At 54.1% G+C, this 19,286-nt stretch overlaps 1 protein-coding gene across 10 annotated transcripts in view; it reads right to left on the reverse strand.

The window, feature by feature from the left end:
• Positions 1-18,228, reverse strand: part of COL11A2 (collagen type XI alpha 2 chain) — a 28,672-nt gene extending 10,444 nt beyond the window's left edge. Inside the window, exons 1-38 of one of the 10 annotated variants that reach the window (XM_058733520.1) lie at positions 18,100-18,228; positions 15,366-15,515; positions 15,019-15,229; positions 14,398-14,560; positions 12,780-12,971; positions 11,808-11,885; positions 11,396-11,647; positions 11,088-11,150; positions 10,233-10,412; positions 8,040-8,099; positions 7,896-7,937; positions 7,608-7,670; positions 7,166-7,240; positions 6,606-6,692; positions 6,318-6,374; positions 6,089-6,142; positions 5,947-6,000; positions 5,795-5,848; positions 5,573-5,626; positions 5,314-5,367; positions 5,187-5,231; positions 5,011-5,064; positions 4,534-4,578; positions 4,305-4,358; positions 4,071-4,115; positions 3,880-3,933; positions 3,589-3,633; positions 3,298-3,351; positions 3,128-3,172; positions 2,845-2,898; positions 2,422-2,529; positions 1,295-1,348; positions 946-999; positions 803-847; positions 664-717; positions 493-537; positions 308-361; positions 159-212 (exon numbers count right to left, since the gene is read on the reverse strand). In XM_058733520.1, coding sequence (XP_058589503.1) covers positions 159-212; positions 308-361; positions 493-537; positions 664-717; positions 803-847; positions 946-999; positions 1,295-1,348; positions 2,422-2,529; positions 2,845-2,898; positions 3,128-3,172; positions 3,298-3,351; positions 3,589-3,633; positions 3,880-3,933; positions 4,071-4,115; positions 4,305-4,358; positions 4,534-4,578; positions 5,011-5,064; positions 5,187-5,231; positions 5,314-5,367; positions 5,573-5,626; positions 5,795-5,848; positions 5,947-6,000; positions 6,089-6,142; positions 6,318-6,374; positions 6,606-6,692; positions 7,166-7,240; positions 7,608-7,670; positions 7,896-7,937; positions 8,040-8,099; positions 10,233-10,412; positions 11,088-11,150; positions 11,396-11,647; positions 11,808-11,885; positions 12,780-12,971; positions 14,398-14,560; positions 15,019-15,229; positions 15,366-15,515; positions 18,100-18,181 — 2,988 coding nt within the window. In that variant the 5' untranslated portion in view covers positions 18,182-18,228. Of the gene's footprint in view, positions 1-158; positions 213-307; positions 362-492; positions 538-663; positions 718-802; positions 848-945; positions 1,000-1,294; positions 1,349-2,421; positions 2,530-2,844; positions 2,899-3,127; positions 3,173-3,297; positions 3,352-3,588; positions 3,634-3,879; positions 3,934-4,070; positions 4,116-4,304; positions 4,359-4,533; positions 4,579-5,010; positions 5,065-5,186; positions 5,232-5,313; positions 5,368-5,572; positions 5,627-5,794; positions 5,849-5,946; positions 6,001-6,088; positions 6,143-6,317; positions 6,375-6,605; positions 6,693-7,165; positions 7,241-7,607; positions 7,671-7,895; positions 7,938-8,039; positions 8,100-10,232; positions 10,413-11,087; positions 11,151-11,395; positions 11,648-11,807; positions 11,886-12,779; positions 12,972-14,397; positions 14,561-15,018; positions 15,230-15,365; positions 15,516-18,099 lie in introns of those variants that run through there. The other 9 variants (XM_058733521.1, XM_058733524.1, XM_058733522.1 and 6 more) reach the window with 9 other exon arrangements.
• Between the last annotated feature and the right edge of the window lie 1,058 nt (positions 18,229-19,286).

Raw genomic sequence — 19,286 nt, forward strand, 5'->3', positions numbered from 1 at the left:
CCAGGTTCCCAGAGGAACGGCAGGGTCACCACCAGGTCCTTGGCCATGGGTCTGAGCAGCACCAGGTTGATCTCCACTCTGCCAGAAGAACCTCCCTGGTGGGCCTTCCAGACAGCTCTGGAAGTTGAAGGTCTCAGGGGGCCAGGGGCATCACTTACCACTTCTCCTCTCTGGCCTGGGTGTCCTGGCAGCCCGTCCTTCCCAGGGGGACCCTGGAAGGGGTTCAGATGTCAGGTGAACTCTGAGCTGGAAAGGAGGATGGAGAAGAAGGATTCACAGAACCAAGGCAGGTCAGAGGTCAGCTTACCGGAGGTCCTTTGGGGCCAGGAAATCCATTGGGGCCTTGAGGTCCAGGGAGACCCTAGAGACAGAGCTGGGTTGAATCAGGAGAATGGGCAGGGGATGCAGCTTCCCCCCTGGGGTGAGAGGGCATGGGCTCCACTCAAGCTCCCTGGGGAGCATTAGGGATCAGGAGACTCAAACCACACTCACCCTTTCTCCAGGGGGCCCATGGGGGCCATCACCACCTGATGTTCCCTGTGGGGGGAAAGAGGATCAGAAGGCAAGAGGAGCTGCTCTCTAGCTATCCTGGAAGTCAGAGGAGTCAACGGGGAGCTGGGCTAAGGGCCAGATGGTGGATGGAGCCCTGCCAAGACCACTAACCTTAGCTCCAGACTTCCCCGTGGCACCTCGGGGTCCCCGCTGACCCCGTGGACCCTAGAGAGAGGGGAGGGGAGTTGTCAGAAAAATCCCAAAGCACCTCTTTGGATCTTGAGCCACATGTCTGCCCCCCTGCACTCACCGTGGGGCCCCGCTCTCCCCGAGGCCCTGATTTCCCTGACAGGCCCTGGTAGGAAGGAAGCAGAGACACCACATCACCCAGGGCATGACTCCCCCCAACAGAGCAGCTCTGCCCTCTACACCCTCTCCCTTCCCCCAGCTTACCCGGGCTCCCTTCTCTCCACTGGCGCCAGGAAAACCAGGAAATCCCAGGGAGCCCTGGTGAGGGTAGAGAAGGAGAAAATTGAAAAGTCACAAAAAAGGAGGACCTAGAAGAGTTAATAGGGGGTCAGAACTGGTGACAGAGGCAGCAGGAAGGGAGGACTATGCTCTGCCAATAACTAGGTGTCCTTGGGCAAACCCCTGCTGCACTCTGGCCCTCTGTTCCCCCATCTGTGGAATGGGGGTGGACTAAATTCACTCTAGGGTCCCCCACTGCTCTGTCAGTCTGTGCTTCCTGGAATCAGGGGTCAGAGAAGGGAAGAGGAAGGTCACAAAAGGGGCATCATATCACCTTGGGACCCTGGCGTCCAGGGTAGCCAGGCAGACCAGGAACACCCAGCTTGCCCTGTGGAGAGATAGGGAGCAGTCAGGAGCAAGAGGAGCCACAGATACCACTCCATCCCTGCCCCCAAGAGACCCCAAGCCCCAGAGACAGGAGCCAGCCCCTACCCGGCAAGGCTCCCCAGCAAACCTCCAGCCCCTGACCCCTCATCTCCTGTTCCACAGGCTGCCTGGCTTTTGTAATCTCTCCTTCCTGAGAGTAGATTTTCCCCAACTCTGGTGGTGGGATCTCACCCCTTCTGTGTCTTTAAATCTGCAGTTCCATCAAGTTCCTCAGGACTGTGATCCCTGCCTACCCTTCAACCTCAGCTCCCTTTCCCCAGTGCACACTTCTACCCCATCAAGACCAGTCCCCCTGCAGGCCCGCACACACCACACTCAGGAACGCCTCTGCCCCCACCCATGCTCTGCATCACCCCTAATCCCCCTGACATGCACCCCTTCCTCCTGATGCTTCAGGGCCCACCTTGCCCAGACAACTGTGAAGCAGAGGCTGGGAGCAGAGATTCTACAGCCTGACTGCCTGGGCTCAAACCCAGGCTATGCCCCTCACTCGCTGTGTGACTAACAAGTATCTTAACCTCTTGGTGCCTCAGTGAAAGCTCTCCGCAACACAGGGCTGTAGTGGAGCCTGCCTTGCAGGACTGATAGGACAAGCAGGTGGGGTGTTGGCACTCGGTGAGTGAGGGCTTGCTGGAGTTAGCTCTGCAGGTCTGGCTCACCTCCTCTTTGACTCTCCCTTCTTGGTATTTCTCCTGCTCTGAGTCCAGACACATTTTCACTCTGCCTTGCACCCATATAGCTTATGCCAGCCTCATGCCTTGTCCTCACTTCTATGTCATGTAAATTCTCATGACAGGGACTTTTCCTTGACTTCTTATACATCCTCACCCCCACCCCTAACTGTCAGTGGCCAGGAGGAGCCTTCTACAGAGAGGTGAATAATTAATGGTCTTCAAATGACTAACTGACTCCAACTATTGGCACCCTAAAGTCGATCCTGATCCTAGTGCCCAGGCCTTCATCCCCTCCATGTCCCTAGAGCATATAGGCACAGACTCCCTCATCCCCGGTCACCTTCTCGCCCATGAGCCCAGGGGGGCCAGGGTCTCCAGTGGGTCCAGTACGTCCCTTTGGTCCCTCAGGACCATCTTCTCCCCTGGAACCAGGAACTCCAACCTCTCCCTGGGTAAGAGGGTTGAAGAGGCAAGTGTCAGGGACTGGGGGTATGGGCTGGGCTCCAAGAGGAGAGGTAGGCCTCGGTGAGGCTGAGTAGGGTCCCAGAGCTACTGCAGGACAGGGAAAGGGAGAGTGTTGTGACCTTCGGGCTGGTGGGACTCAGCCGTGGGGTTGTCATTCTGCTGAGGACAGGCTTTAAGGGGGAAAGACCACTGGATGGGGACTCTGTGGTTTCAGGAGATAAGCTAGTGATTGGAGGCTCCAAAATGGAGGAGGATCAGGACTTAGGGCTGGGGGGCCAGTGTGTGGGCTTCTACTCACCCTGTCACCTTTCACACCCATGTCCCCTTTGAACCCAGGAAAGCCATCCTCGCCCTGAGAAAAATGGGGGTGAGAGCTCATCAGAGATGATGTGGAAGGTGGGGGGAGGGGTCAGGAGGTAAAATGGAGCATTTTAGAAGATATGGGTAGAAGGGTGGATTTCAGAGCTGGAAAGCAGCACAGGGCAGGCTGGAGGACAGGAAGCAGGGGAAGAGCTGGACCAAAGGGGTGGTGCTGGGCAGAATGGAGGGAGGTGCTGGGAAGCTGGAGGCACGCTGCTCACCTTTTCACCCTTATGGCCCTTCAGACCACGAATTCCATCCACACCCTAGAATTAGAAGGGAGATAGAGACAGGGAGATCAGGGATGGAGGTTGGGAAGGATTGAGCTCCTGAGATCCCAGCTGCCTCCCCCAACCATAGTGCTTTATTTCCCAGCCTGGTTGTCCATTACCTTGACACCTCGAGGTCCCGGATATCCTAGAGGACCCTGAGGTCCAGATGGACCCTGGAAGAAGAAAAAGAGATACCTATAAAGGGGTCTCAGGGTGTGACTTATGGAGGCCTTGGGGGGTGGAAGAAATGGAAGAGACAACATTGGAATCTGGATAGGGATACAAGGCATGGGACCAAGAATACTTCAGCCACACATGAATGATAAGCCAAGGAAATTCCAAGGATTTTGAGGCCCCAAAGTCTGGGTAGAAACTCCTCCAGGAATGAAAGCAGGCATGGACCATCTCACCTGGTTTCCTTTGGTTCCAGGAGGACCTTCCTTCCCAGGGTGACCCTGCGGGTAAAGGAAGGAGAATGTGACATCTGGCCACTGTTACCTTCCCTGCACCCCTTCCTTCACTTCTTTAGCCCAGCTTTCCCTTGTGACCCTAATGAAGCCTAGTGACCATGGGCAGGCACCACCAGTGACCTCCTGGTGTAAGGAACACACTATGTAGATAGTCACCAAAGTCACTTGGAGGTCATTCACTGGGGTGGAGGGTCATGTGGAATTTGGATTAAGAGGTAGGGACCCACTCACCGGAGGTCCATCTGAGCCAGGCATGCCAGGGAGCCCTGGTTTCCCTCGGGGACCCTGCAGGAAGACAAGGAGGCTCAGGGTCACCAGTGGGATCAGGTCACACCATGGCTGAAGCCCCAGCCACACATTTAAGGCTCTCCCTACACCTCCCCCGGTGTATCTCCTGTCCCCCAAATCACTTAGTCACTTACCTTCTCTCCATGAGGGCCAATGGCACCCTGGGGCCCAGGGAGACCCTATACAGAGAGAGAGGGGAGTCACAGGAGCCCCACAGGGGTGGACTACTCTCTCCTATAGCCAGCATCCCCATTCAGAGCATGAGTGGTGAAGGCTTGAGACCTTTAATTTCCATCCAGGGTCTGAACCACTGTGGAAGCCCAAGGGAAGTTGCTAAAGATGGGGAGGGGTTGGACAGGACAACTCACCTGGGTTCCAGGAGTGCCCTGTTGTCCAGGAGGTCCTGGCTCTCCCTGGGGTCCCTGGAAACAAGCAACCAGGCAAGGATCAAAAGAAGATGGTGACAACAAACTTAGGGCCAAGAGCTGAGTCGAAGCAGGGGCAGCAAGAGGGCAAGAACCAGAACCAAGCAGGGAGTCAAAATGGAAACAGGACCTTGGCTCAGGGCCAGGTGGTGTCTCTGTGCCCATTACTCACCAAGCTCCCTTTGGGACCATGGGGACCATCCATGCCTCGGACTCCCTGAAACATGAGAGGGGCGTGAGCAGGCTGGAAGATGGGGCCAGGGCCTTGGAAGGACCTGTGGTTTCTGAGAGGCCCAGTCATTCCAGAGGGTGGGATGGGGCAGCCTGACATCGGTCAGACCTCCAATTCATCCCAAACCTAAGCAAACATAGCCAGCCCAGATCCACAGGGCGTAGGTCTATGGGTCTGTGGGTTTGTGGGGTTTTGTTTTTCTTCAGAATTTTTTTTAAGCTACCCTCAGAGCCTTTAGTACAGTGCACCATACGGCCCTGTAAGAGCACCTGGGAGTAAAGGCTGGAGCAGAGCTGGGGGCTGGGGGGGAAGGGAGAGGAAACCAGAAGTGTGGGAGGAAGAGGCAGCTAGAAAGGTTGGAGAGTTGGAAAGGTCAGGGGGTGAGGTCAGGGTCAGAAGTCAGGGATAGTCACATACCGGGGGTCCAGGAATACCAGGTGGGCCTTTGGGGCCAAGGAGACCTCGAGGTCCCTGCAATCAGGTGAGGGGAAGATATGGCATGTGTGGGCGAGAGGTAATGTGTCTCCTTCATGCCCATGCCGCTCCCCTGACATCCCCAGAGACCCCCCTCACCAAAACCGCTAGACACTCACTGATTCTCCAGGCAGTCCCCGAGGCCCAATCTCCCCATCGTCTCCCTGGAGGAGGAAGACATGATGAAGCAGCCTCACCTTCCCCACTTCTCCCATATTGAATCCCTTCCCTAGCCACAATACTTACCCGCTCTCCATCCTCACCAGGGGGGCCAGGAAGGCCCTGGGCACCAGTATCACCCTGGAAAATGGGGGAAGAGATAAGAGGGGCCTCAGAACCCCCAATTCAGGCAGATACTGACCCTCTTTAATTAACCAATCAGTTTCACCCATTGAGTTCCTCCTGGGACCCTCAGCCTCCTCCTCTTGCCTTGAGATCCCTACCTCCCCACCCCTCCATGGAAGGTCTACCCCTCATCACAATGCACTACCCCCAATATACTCACCCTATGTCCCTTCTCCCCAGGTAGCCCTGGGAGTCCATCAAAACCTCGGTCACCCTAGGGGAAGAGGGCAGCCCAAGTGAGGTCCCAGCCCTTTACCCACCCTATCCATCCCTACTTTGTCCTGAGTGCCACTTCATGGGGAAACCTGGGGAATTTAGTAATCCCCAGAGCTTAGATAGTGCTAGAAGCCACAGACATCAGAGAAGGACCCATACTTGTTACCTTCACTCCAGGTTCTCCAGGCATCCCTCGAGCTCCATCAGCACCTGCTCGGCCCTGGGGTGCAAAGGAAGTGTCAGAGCAAACAGAGGCACATTCCTTCACACTTTGTGTGTGCCCTCTCTCCCACCCACACCCACCACACCCCCACTCACCCTTCGCCCAGCCTTGCCAGGAGGGCCTGTGAGGCCTTGAGGTCCTCTGGGGCCCTGGTGAGGGAGAGTCAGGGGCAGGGTTAAAGGGCATAGACAGAAAGGGAGGCCCTGGATGGGGGATCAAATGGGTGGGGCTTGTCACCTGAGGTCCTAGGTCTCCAGATTCTCCTTTCAGGCCAGGGCTCCCAGGCTGTCCCTGTGACAGAGAAGAGAGGTGGCTATGTTAAATGATACACCCAACAGTGACTTCAAAGCCCTCCCCAAAATAAGCAAAATAACTTTCAACATGGTCCCTTTCTAGAACTATCCCTACACCCCACACACACACACACACACAAAGAACTCCGTACCCCAATACCCCACTCACTCACCAAGGGTCCAGGGCGGCCTGTGTATCCCATGGGGCCAGGGGGTCCTCGGAGCGCCAGCTAGGGAAGCAGGGGACACAGCAGAGCTGAGGAAGAGGTAGCTGGAAACTCCCAACCCCAGTACACCTTCCACCTTCCAAATTTGCACTTCCACTCCTTGTATTCCCCCAAACCTTACTCTCAGCCTCAAACCAACCCAGACCTTACCCTCCTCCACAGTTACTCCAACCTACCCTTTCAATCCCTCCTAAAGTCTTCATTTGCCCTCCATGCCCCTCCAGCCTTATTTACCCGTGCTTGCTGCAGAATCGCTTGGGCCTGAGCCTCCTGGGCTGCTACCACAGGGCCCTTGTCACCCCCACCACTGCCAAACCGGAACTGAGGGGCAGAGAGAGAGGAAGGTGTAGGTTCTCTTCCAGGAAACCCATGTGACTCTCCCAACCAGAGGCTTCATCCAGAATTTCTGCCCCATCTCCCAGGTTCGGGGACAGCCCCACCCCATGCCTTCCTCCACTGTCTCCCACAGAAGTTTTCCAGATAATCACATAGAGATTTTCAGAAACTACTCGCATCTTCCTCCCCTACTCTCTGGCTTCTTCCTCTGGGAAAACTCTCCTAGAGTTTTTAGAAGTTCTAGACTTCCTGAAATATAGGATTTTCTGCCCAGTTCTAGATGATCCATGTTTGGTTCCAGGTCATCTAATGAGATCTAGTCCATCCACCTCAAAGATCAATCTCTTTGAGTTGATGGTCTTTAGAGAATCCTCCTTTGCTCTCCTGGTCTTCTGGTTCTTGGTGACAGAACATGATTCCCCTACCTTCCCCATTCCAAAGCCCAGAAGACAACTCACTGGGAGCATGAGCGATGTGCCAGGAGGTCCAGGGGCCCCATCTGATCCAGGGAGCCCTGCTCGGCCAGGGGGGCCCTGGAGTGGGGAGAAAATGAGGATAGGTGATAGGTAGGGAATGTTAGGGTCCTGGCATCATTGTGAATCCGTCTACAGGATAAATGTAGACTTTTCTAGATCTTTCCTGAACCCTCCCACTCCCACAGAGAAAAATGAGAGTGAGACACCAGATTACTCCCCTCCCCATCCAGAGCCTGTCCTCCTTTCTGGGTGTTGGAGAGCACACCAGCCCTTTGTTCATTAATCAATCTGCTAATGAGGAGTTATTGAGCATGGTGCCCCCATTGGGTTCTAGAGGCTCCTATGCAGCCCTTCCCTCATAACACACACACACACACACACACACACACACACACGTGCATGTGCACACACGCTGCTCCCTTACCCTCTCGCCAGGGTCTCCAACTGGGCCTGGGTTGCCCTGGATGCCAGGGGGACCAATCAACCCCTGAGGAACAAATGAGGAGTGGGTCAGGTGTGGCATTCACATAGAAGAGGGGTATGTGGCTGAAGAGTGGTCTCTATAAAAGAGATTTGAGGATCTGGGAAGCTTTGGAAGGATTCTCCAGAGTTCCAAGAAGGAAGCCTGGTCATATGTGGAGAAGGCAAAGATGATTGTGTAAGTAGGGTCTCTGAGAAAAGAATGGAGGCTAAAGGTCACAGCTAGACTCACCGCAGGGCCTTCTGGGCCAGGAGGCCCCTCCACCAGCATACCCTGTAGAGCCAAAGGTTGAAAGTCAGAGGCTACAGGGCTAGCAACCCACCTCCTTTTCTTCTTCCCCCTGCCTTCAGCTCAGTGATCAACAGACCAACTTACAGGTTCCAGCACTGCAGGTTCCCCCTTCTCTCCCTTCAGCCCCCGGGGTCCACGGGCAGCCTGAAGAAGACACACATGTAACCCCCAGTGGGACCAGTGAGCAGCCAGGACACCAATACTACCCCCATCCTAACTCCTACTTTCTTTCATTCCCAGATCCTCTGGACACCTCCCTAACCCTACCCCCAAAATCCCCCAGCCCTCTCCTAAGACTCCCTCTTCCCAGACCTCCCAAGCCTTCCAAGGAGACCTCAGGGCCCTCCACCTCCCAATTCCCAGCCCCACCTTAGCAAATACACTTCCTCATCTCCCTTAGGACCTCTTTCAGGAAGGTTTTCACCCCAACCCTTTCTGGGATTCCAAACTCCCCAACCTCCCCCAAACTCTCTCTGACCCCAGGAATACTTAGAACTTTAAGAAAACATCAACATCCTTACCCTTACCCCAATCCACCAAATAAGAATCTCTCTAAGATTGTGGATTGATTTTATCTGGGTTTGGAGGGAGGGCATGGATCCATATGAGAATCAGATATAATCCATGAAGTCTTTTCCAGAAAAGAAAAGGTGTACACCTTTGTGCACAGAATTTTTCTTAGAATTTCAAGGGGTTCACAAAGTTCAAAACTCTCCAGAGATTAAACATCCATACTCTAAATAGATTTGGAGATCAGGCCCCCCTGATATGCCAAACTCAGACCTCATAACTGTTTTTTTTTTTTTTTGAAAAATACAGCTCTTGGACTGTTGCTCAAGCCCCAGAGCAGACTCCCCCGGCCCCGTTCTTCTCCCAAGAGGGACACTACACCCTTCCTCTGGCCCTCATATCTACTCCAAGCCCACCAGTTCTTGCTTTTCTACACTTCTCAGATGTCCACTCCCAACACTAAGGCCAAAACCAAGATAAGGATGGGAAGAATGGAAATCATTCCCCAACACCCCCAACTCTCCCAGCAAAGATCTTCAGAATGTACCCCTCCACCTCCATCCTGCCAAACAGCAATGACCAACTTCTGAACTTTCCCATATCCCAGATCAACCCCAAATTTCCAAAAAGCAGCAAAAGGGAAAGGCAGCAGAGGGTTCAGAGTGGCAATATTAGAGAAGGGAAGTGTGGGATGAGGCAGCAGTGTAGAGGAGCCAGCTCTAATTGCAAGGCAAGCAAAAGATGAATGGAGTAGACAGGAAATATCCCAACTGAGAGGGAGTGGTCGAAGACCTGGGAAACAATTAAGGGAGACATTTCAAAGGGACAAACACTTGGAAACAAGAATGATGCCAGGGCCAAGAAAAATTAAACATGGCCAAGATGGCTAGAAAATGAACTCGACAAACAGGAAGTGGTTGGACAGACAGGAAACAGCTAAGAAAAGAGGATCCAGGAAGTGGACCTTCAACAACAACATGGCTACCATGACCAAGAGAAAGAAGAAGTTCACAAAACAGATAAAAAGTGACTCCTGGAAAGGGGATTATGACAATGAAATGTGATTCTTCCAGAAAATACAAACATTGAGGCTAGAACACACAGGAGGTAGCCATGACAAATATCTAGGCCCACAATGGAAACTTTTTGGATTTGGATGACCTGAGACACACAGGAAGTGGCTTATTAGCAAAGGAAAGCTAATGAAGACAGCATGAAAAACCAGAAGCAAAACATAAATAAGTTCCTTTCAGTACAAATTTTCACAGTCACCAAGATGGCCATGGCCAGAGAAGACAGGAAAGGGCAGACAGGAAGTGGCTGTAGGTTAGAAAATATGACACAGGAAGTTAGATCATTTGGCAGCAACATGGATAAGAAATTGTTTTTACCAAGAAGAAATGATGGAGACAGACTGAAAACGGACACAAAGTAGGGGCTTAGTGACCAAAAGCTTTCTGAAATACAGCTTTATTAAGACAGAAAGTGGCCAAGAAAGACAGGAGGTGGCCATAGGATTAAAAAAGAAAGAAAATACCAATTTCCCTGGGAAGAGGAATCCATGAGGAGTCACAAGGCAAGGTATTTGGCAAGAGAAAGCAGAAAGTAATCCTTTCAAGCAACATATACAACTTATATGAACAGAAAACGGCAAATCATCAATGGGAAGTAGCTTGCAGCCAACAGACAAGAATCAAAAACAACAGGAAGCAATTCTTAGAGCTACCACTGGAGGTCAAGAATGGAAGAGGAGCTCCTTTCACTTACGGCTCCCGAGTGGGCTGTCTCCGCAGAAAGGGCAGGGCCAAGCTCCGTCTCCTCACGATAATCGTCCCCATAGCCATATGTGTAATCGTAGGGCCCTGCTGGGGGGTCTGTGCCACCCTCCCCATAGTCCTCTTTCAGGAACCTGTCGGCTGTGGAGGGGACCTGGAGATCTGTCTGCTCCTTCCCGGGGATGGGGAGGGAGAGGGGTAGATGGGGGCATTAGGGCTGAGAGGAGGTTTTCCCTGGACCCGAGGGTGTGGCAACTTCTAGCCTTAAAGGATTCTGAGGGTAACTGGGACTGGAGTTTTTCCCCCAAGAAGAGCAAGGGAAGTGATTGCATAGAAAGGGGATGGCCATCAAAGACCCAAAATGAGGAGGGATGCCCCAAAAATGGGCCTGGTGGGAAGAAATGATAAATTACAAGAAGAAAGAAGGATGGCCGGAGGGCTGGACACAGAGTAAACAGTCCATAGAGATAATGGTAGACAAAGGATTCCAGAGAACAAAGAAATGGATGGAAAAACTGAGACAAGAGAAAATGTGACAGCACTGGACAGAAAATGACTCCTGGGAAGAGAAATACAATACAGAAAATAAAACTTTTTGACATCAACATGGAGAGGTTACTCCAGAATCAAAGAATGGAAGGAGACATGGACACTGAAGAAAAATGGCTATACTTAGAAAGACAAGCAGACCAATAGGTCTGGAGTGACTGGAAGGCCACAAATGGATGTGACAAAGAACCCTCCGGCCAGAGGAATGGCTGATTCACCAAGATGACATGGGGCAAGGGGGGGTGAGTCACAGATGCCCACTACCCCCAGCGGGGGTTAGGGTTAGGGATGAAGTTACCTCCTCATGGGGTGGCAAAGGGCTTGGTTCCAGGGTTCCTTCCTCTCCACCTGGGGTGGGATCCTAACCCCAAGGGGAAGGGGAAGAGTAGCATGGGGTGGGAAAGGAAGGAGAAAGGTTAGCGGGAAAGGAGGCAAAGCAGCACCTTGTCCCCCCACCCCCTCACCCCATGGGCAATGTCTGTCTGTGCTGGGGGGTGGGGGTTATCTCAGATCTTGCAGCCCCTTCGGAGGGGGGACAGTTTGGGGAGAGTGAATCTCCGAGGTCATAGAGGTTTGGGGGCACAGATCTGGATGCCCCAGCTCTACCTGCCGGTAACCGCTTCCTCTGGTCCTGGGGGGGGCCCAGGCAGTGGGGGGAGCTGCCCGCCGAGCTGGGCGTCGGAAGGGGGGAGGCTGGCCCCGTGCTTGGCCAGAACCTCCAATTCGAGAGGGCCTCCGGCCTGGTGAGGGGGGCGCCTGCCGGGCTGCTGACCTCTTGGCAGGTGGGGTAGGCTTTCTGGGAGGGGTCCGACGCCCCCTGGGGGAAGGGAGCGCCCTGCGGTTGGGGCTCGGTGGCCTCTGCAGCAGAGAGACATGGGAGGGGGCAGTGAGGAAACTCCTATAATCTAAATATATAATGTCTCTTCCCACATGTTAAGAGGGGAGGAAGGTGTCATAGGAGATGTTTGCAAGGGGTGGTAGGAGGAAGGGGAGAACTGATGGGGTCCCTCAAGTTTACCTGATAATCAGGGGTCGTCCCTGTAGTCATCTCATCGTAATAGGGGGTCTCGTAGTCATAGAAGAAAGACTCAGTGGGCTGGGGTTCGGGAAGGGGCAGTGGGAATAGTAGGAAGAGGTAGAGGTGCAAGAGTGAGGAGAGGGAAATGAGATAGTGTGGGAGTTTGGAAAAAAGGGTAGGAGTTGAGGATGAAAGGAGAGGTCAGGGGGCCAGGAGAAGATGGGGAGAGGTGGGAAGGGGGGGTGGATCCCACATGTGGGACAGAAGCAGAGACATGATTAAGAGATTGACCATCTAAACTTCAGACCACTGACCCCAGATCATATCTCACCCCTAACCATCTGGACCCTACCCAATCCAGAATTCCTTTCCCTCCCCTCCCCCACAGCCCCTTACTCTGCATCTCCATATGCAGGGGGCCAGAGACTGGGCTCCTACACAGAATCCCATAGACCCAGCCCTCCTCTGGGATTTTCTCTATCTCCTGCTCCTTCCCATTTCTCTTCCTAGGTCTTACCATAACAGCTTCCTTCTCGCTCGTTCTGTCTCTCCCCTTCCATGCTCTCCCATCTGCCATCCTCTGTCCTGAAATCTTCCCACACACACACACATACACACTGTCCCCCAATCTCTTAATTCAAGGAAGGGATGGGAAACCCAAGGACACAGTCCCAGAAAGACTGGCAGAGGAAAGGAGACATGAACAGGGGACACAGCTCCCAGCCATGAATTCTCCATAATGACACTTTTTATTTTTAATTGAAAATAAAAAGGTTGATGAATGAGGACTGGGAGGAGGGAGTGATGAGAATAGGGAGGTATGGTTAGGGAGCAGCCCTAGTGGAGGGGAGGATGGGAGCCCAAAATAGTATGGGGAGCTCTGGAACATTGGGGGAATTGCCCTGGAGAGGTGTATGGGTACCTTCCCTCCCTGGGGTATGCTGTGGTTTGGGGTTCACCCAGTTCTCTCACCTGTTGCTGGGGTTCCTGATTTTGTGGCCTATGAAGTCTTGGTGGCTGCTGCTTTGGAGATCTCTGGGCCCTGTGAGAGTGTTGTTTCTGAGGTCTCTCCCTCCAAGCTCCCTCACACTCCAGCTCCTTCTGTTCACAGGATTCGTAGGCAGCTTGCACCCCTGGGACAATGACAAGCTCCTGGATGTCACCCTGCAAAGACACAAGGAAGAAACACCAATGGAGGGAGGCAGAGAGGGCCTCAGAGAGAAACAGAAGGTAGAGTTTGGGACACAAGGTAAGAGCCAATCCTATGTAAAACAACATAATGGGAGAAGATCATTATCAGCCTTTTCAGTTTTCAAAAGACCTTCTCATCCATAATCCCATTGGACCTTCACAACAACTGGGAAAGTCAGTAGGATAAGGATATTTACGCCTATTGTCTGATATATTCCATTCAGAAAAGCTCAAAGGGACAATGACTGCCCCCAAGGTCACTTTCAATGGTAGACTCAAGACTAGAATTCAAACATTCCAACTCTAAGTCCAACACTGTTTGCCTACCTCCTGCCCCTATGGTAATGCATCAACTTTTTCACAAAGGCCCTGGAAACAATGGCCCAACCTTAGTTGCTTTGACCTGCCAATGGCAGTGATGATGATAATTCTCAGAACCTCTAGAAATGGGGGAGAGGGAAGCCATTTTTGAATTCCAATGGCATTTACTTGTGCCCACACATGGTACTTAGCACACCCTGCCTTATATTGTAGTTTGGGGTTATTGTCTCATCTTCAAAGAGGAGCCAGGAGCTGCTAAGAATAATAGAGACCTTATATTACTCTTCTGTGTTCCCCCTGAAACTGGGACAGCAGGTATTCAGAGAATATTGACTGGCTAGGTGAGAGGATGGATGGATGGATGGATGGATGGATGGATGGATGGATGGGGGCTCAAATGCACCACTGGCTGGAGGGTTGGTGGATGGTGAATGAGCGAATGAATGAATGAAAGAATTGGTGGGTAGATAAATGGAGGTGAGAAATAGAGGAAACAGAATGGTAGGTAGGTAGGTGGATGGAAGGGAACATGTGAATGAATGAATGATTGGATGGAGAGTGGTTGGGTGAGGATATAGGTGGGTGAATGAGTGGATGAATGAATACATGCATCCTCATATGTATGGGTAGATGGGCTGGGTGGGTGGATGAATGAAGGAACTAATGGATGGGTTCAAGATGGATAGATTGATGGATGAGTGAAGAAGAAAGTGGCAGGGCAGAGGAAGATGGGCAAGCGTGTGGATACAAACCTGAATGCTTGATTAGTGTGTGAGCACATAAATGAATGGGTGGGAATTACATGAGTAAATGAATGGGTGGGTGCAGATAGAGATATTAGTTAAAGAGATGAATGGATAGGCGGACTGATGAAGACTGATGGAGACATCTGTCCTGCCATATACATGGGCACCTATTTCTCCTACATAGAAAATCAGCCCTGAGGATAGGATATGGAAATACAAACTCATAAGAGGTCAAATGAAGGGTCACGGCATAAGAAGATGGAGTACTGGTCCCAGAAGGGGAACAGACACAAGATATGAGACCAGAAATACCTCTGTTCTCTGTTTGTTACCTCAAACACTTCTTCATCCAGGATACGGGCACCAAAGATAATCACTCCATGGGTGTCCAACAGCGGACGAGCACTTCGGGGGAGAGGCCGGGTGACTCGCTTCTTGCAGTCAACTATGAGGGTGACAGACTGGCCCTTCACAGCCACTGCCACACGGTGCCACCTGGTCATGGAGGGAGCGGTTCAAGTGACTGACGGACGGGGGGCGGGGAGTCAACAGGGCTGGGGAGCAATTGATGGAAAGGTTGGAGCCAATGACAGTAATCGTAGTAGCATCATAACAGCTACCATTTGTTGAGTGTTTACAATGCACCAGGCACTACTTTTCTCATTTGATTCTCATGATTCTCATCCCTATTTTACAGCCCATAGAAACTGAGACTTAAAACAGTTAAGTAACTTGCCTAAGGCACAGGCAAGGATTTAAACTCTAAAGCCCAAAATCTGGGCTTGAAGTAGCTGAAGCCCAAAACCTGGGCTTGAAGTGTCGCTAGGTTGATGACGTGTGGCCAAAAACGTTGGCAGGTTTCCTAGTTTAGGGAGTAGGGGTTCTGGGGCACTGGCCAGAGAGGAGCTCCTGAAGGTGTAGTCCAGGCAGACCAGAGGAGCAAACTGACTTACTTGCCATCTGCTAGGCTGAGGCCTCGGAAGACTGGCTGAGCGGGGGGTCGAGGCCTTCCAGTCTGGTCCTCATACAGGAAGCGGAAGGGTCGGCCAAGCTCCAGGCCCAGCTGTCGGACACCCTGGGCACTATAGAGAGTCAGGAGGGGAGCCTGGAGGCCAGGGCGGGTCCGGACAGCAGTCAGCAATGAGAAATCTTTGGGAAAACCTCCTGGTACCCGGGAGAGACATAACGGGGTGGAATGAGAGGCACAAAGAGCCAGAAAACCCTTCCCTTCTGGTGTCTGATTCCAGACCCCACCCCATGACCTACCCCAGCTCTCACTAGTTCACCATGTCACCCATACCTGGGAAGAGCTGGCGGGTGGGTGCACTGAGCTGGGCAGGTCGGGACACTCGGTAGGCCACATCAGCTGGACAGATGCCTCTCGCCCTCCGGACACCATCAGGAAGGGAGGGGAACCTCAGGGCCCGGAGCACATCCACAGGGGGTGCACCTGGGAAAGTCCATAAGGATCAGGAGAAGGGACACACCCTCAGGATGGCCAAGATATGGGGGTATTTGGGATCTAGAACTCCACTTCCTGGGGCTCAAACTCCCTGAAAAGAAAGGTCAGCTCTTCCTTACTTGTCTCTGAATGCCCCTTAAATGGACGGGAAATCAGAGTCACCTGGGAAAGGGCAGCACTGGCCCTGTATTTAGCTCCATGTGACCCCTGCCCCTCTCCCTCTCAGTGTGTCTCACTCAGTCTCCTCTGGTCTTTGTCTTTCAGCCTATGAATCTCTCTCTGCTCTCCACCATCTCCCCTTCTCTCTCTCCGTCTTACTCTCCCTGTCTCCACATCTATTGATCTTTGTGTCTCCCTGTCTTTCTCCCTCTCTCACTCCCTTTCTGTATCTCTTGGTCCCTGGGTCTCTGGCCTCTTTCCCATATCTCCAGCACAAACAACATCTGGGCAATCGATCATCCTGGGCACAGGAGGTGCAGGGGGGCCACCAGGCAGGGAGCAGAGAGGCAGATCTAAGGGAACGGGGCTTCGGGCTGCTTCAGTTCCGTGTTTGGGGAGGTGGGGAGGACCACGCTGAGGAAGGAGAGAGCAGAAAGAGCCACCCCAGGAGTCTATACCCCTGGCTGGGAGATGGGCTGGGGGGCGGGGGTGGGAGCTGAAGCTGCCACGAGGAGCCGGAGCAGGTCCAGGGCCCTGAGCCACACATCTGTGGATCCCATCAGAGTCCTTGCCCAAAACCCGGGCAAGCTCCCCACACCTGGAACTTCAACCCTGCCCCACCACCCCCACCTCTTGGATCCAAAGATTCAAGACCCAGGCCATCAGCCCTATCCACCTTGAATTCAGCTTCCCAAGGCTCACACTCCCGGGAAGACAAAGGTCACCTCTCCCTCGCACTCCTCACGTCATCAGCTCCAGATTGGAAAAATTCCCAAAAAAAGTCCAGCAAAATTTTCACAGAAGCATGGTGCAGGGCAGGGGCCAGAGTGATCAGGAGAGGAGAGCTGGGTGGGGTGGGTGAGGTGGGGCGGACAGGCAGAGAAAAGGCCCTTTGAGTCCAGGCGCGGGGAAACCACGGCTGTGCCCTCCCCTTCACCAACACCTACCCCCCCGCCTTAGCCTGGCCCCTGAGTGTGGCAGCTCCGCAAACACCAACACACAAGGGCCGCTTTGAGAAAGGAAGGGTGAGTGAGACAGAGAGACAGAGACTCACAGAGACCCCAGGCCAAGGAGACCTCAGAGGCTCCCGCCTTTCACCAAACCCCACAGGAGTACAGTTCCATCCTATAGACGGTCTACCCACAGGTCTGCCCACCCATCTGCCCACCTCAGGCCACATACGTGCCCCACTGACTCCAGCCTCAGTCTGCCCCACATGCTCCCCACTAGTAGCCCCATCACCCCCACCATTCTACCTTTGGCCCCCAAATGCCCCATTTTTTACTCTAATGAAGTCCACACTAGCCTATCTACCTACAGAGTCCCATCTCTAGCCCCTCAGCCCCAAAACAAGAGACAGTCATCTCAGCCATCCCCTGCCTCCATGCTAGAGGGTTCCTTTCCTCCTTAAGAAAGATTCCAAGAGTCCAGAAACATCACACACTTCAATTTCCAGCCCCTCAGCCTCATCCTCCTCACATCTTGAAAGTTTTTCCTTCTGTAATCTAATCTAAATCCTTTATGCTGCTATTCTGACTATTTTCTCTCCAGATCAGAGAAGAAATGAATGGTGGAGTTACATGCAAATTATCCTCTAGTGTTTCTATGAGTGGGAGGCTGGCTCCTGCCTGCTTAGGACCCAGGTGCTCCCAGCCCCCTCCTGTCTGACATCAAATCCCTTTCCTTGGTGCCAGGACTTCTGGATCCTGGGAAAAAGAAGGAAAAGATTGGGGTGGTGGACACCAGGGTCCCAGGGGAGCCCCGCTGGCCAGAGGGGGAGGGGTGGGGCAGGAATGCAAAGAGTTGGCTCTCGCCTCAGACACCTGATCCCAGCCTGTCCAGCGGCCGTCCTGTTGGCAGCCAGCCCCAGTGCTCCCCAGAGCCAGCCGCGTGGCAGCATCGAGGGCACAGGGAGGGGGAAGGGGATCCTGTCGGAGAAGCCAGTGGGACAAACAGTCCAGGCATCCCTTCTTTCTCTACTCACTAGGCTCTGCTCTGACCCACAGATGCTCGCCCCTCACCCCAGACATATAGATAGAAAGCCTGGAAGATATACACACCGTCCTCACCCATCAACACTGGCATCCACCTGGCCACCCCAGCATTGGCTGGACTGCACCAGCTTTGGCCAGCTTTGGCTCTCCCAGAGTACCTCAGCATCCAGTCCCCTCTTTAGGTGAGCCTCCACCTTTCAGCTTTACCTGCCCTCTCCCAGTTACTCCAAGGAGGCAAAGAGATCCCTATCTTTGTTCCAAGGGAACCGAGTGACCTGCCCTCGAGTCTGGACCCTTAGCCCCCTAAATCCCCTTTTTGAACTTAGAAGCTCTGCCTCAGGCATCAGCTATCTCCTACCCAGGGGGGTACTCAGAGCTGCAGCCTGACTCCAAGAACCCAGGCGTCGGACTCCTCTTACCTGCCCAGGCAGGGACGGCGCTCAGCCCCAGCACCAGTGGTACCAGCAGGAGGAGGCGATGACAGCGGCTGCACCGCTCCATGGCTGGCGACCCGAACGCCCGGTCCCAAGGACCTACGGGCGGCCGGAGGCGCTGAACGCCCCCAAGGCTGACAGGAGAGTGCGAGCAGGCTTTGAGCCTCGGACGCCCGGGTCCTGCGGAGGTCAGAGGCTGTCGGGTAGCAACAGCTCTCAGCGGCCCAGCTCCATGCAACGAGGCGCCGTCGGGGCTCTGGCGCTGCTCCTTCCTCAGTGGCCGCCGCTCCTGTGTGTCCCCGGCCACCCCGGCGGCCCACAGCCCCCACCCCGCCCCCGCCCCCGGCCCAGCCCCCGCCTCCAACCGCCCGCCCACAGCCACCGAGGGGAAACCCCACCCTCGATCTCCACCTGGTTGGGGGGGGGGGCGCGGTGGGAGACAGCAGCCCTCGTTCGCTGACCCTTGCTCCTTGCAGAGGCTGAATGGCCTATACCCCCGATTCCTTTTTCGGGAACCCCGATATCTCTTCCTCTGCCCCTTCCTTTTCTAGGACTCAGACGTCCAGTCAAAGCCCCCACCTCAATTCCCTCCCCGTTAAGGGCCCAGAGCCCCTTTTCAGCAGTCCTGGGCGGGATTTAGGGCACTGTGGGAGGAGAGAGGCGGGCCTGGGGGTCTCTACCTCCCCCCAACAGGTCTCCATAATTACTTCCCCTCGCCCCGCCCAGTGTAATTACAGAGCCGGCCTGGGGTGGGGGTATTTATAGACAAGGCTATAGATAGCGACTGGAGACCTGCAACCCGACGGCTGCGGGGGGGGGGGGGGGGGGGGGGGGGGGGGCAGGTGGTTAGAGGGGAGGCAGAGGGACTTAGTTTGGGGGCGGAGAGAGCCAGAGACTGTACAGCCCGACACAGACAGGATAATCAGGTCCAAGGAGATGAAAATGGGGGGACGAGGTCAGGGAGTCCGGGAGCCCAGGTGGCAAGGGACTCAGGGGGCCCGTCGACGCTAGTTGGAAGAGTCCGGGGAAACAGGGTCACTCAGGGACGAGAGGCCGCCTCCGGGCGGGCAACGCCTGAGGAGGCCGCCGCGCTCAACGCCCAGTGCGCCCCCACGGACGGGCACGGCGCCGGGTCTGCCCGGAGCCCGTGGCGCGGCCGGAGAAGACAGGAG

Source organism: Neofelis nebulosa, chromosome 6, assembly GCF_028018385.1.
Source record: "Neofelis nebulosa isolate mNeoNeb1 chromosome 6, mNeoNeb1.pri, whole genome shotgun sequence".
NCBI classification, from domain to species: domain Eukaryota; kingdom Metazoa; phylum Chordata; class Mammalia; order Carnivora; family Felidae; genus Neofelis; species Neofelis nebulosa.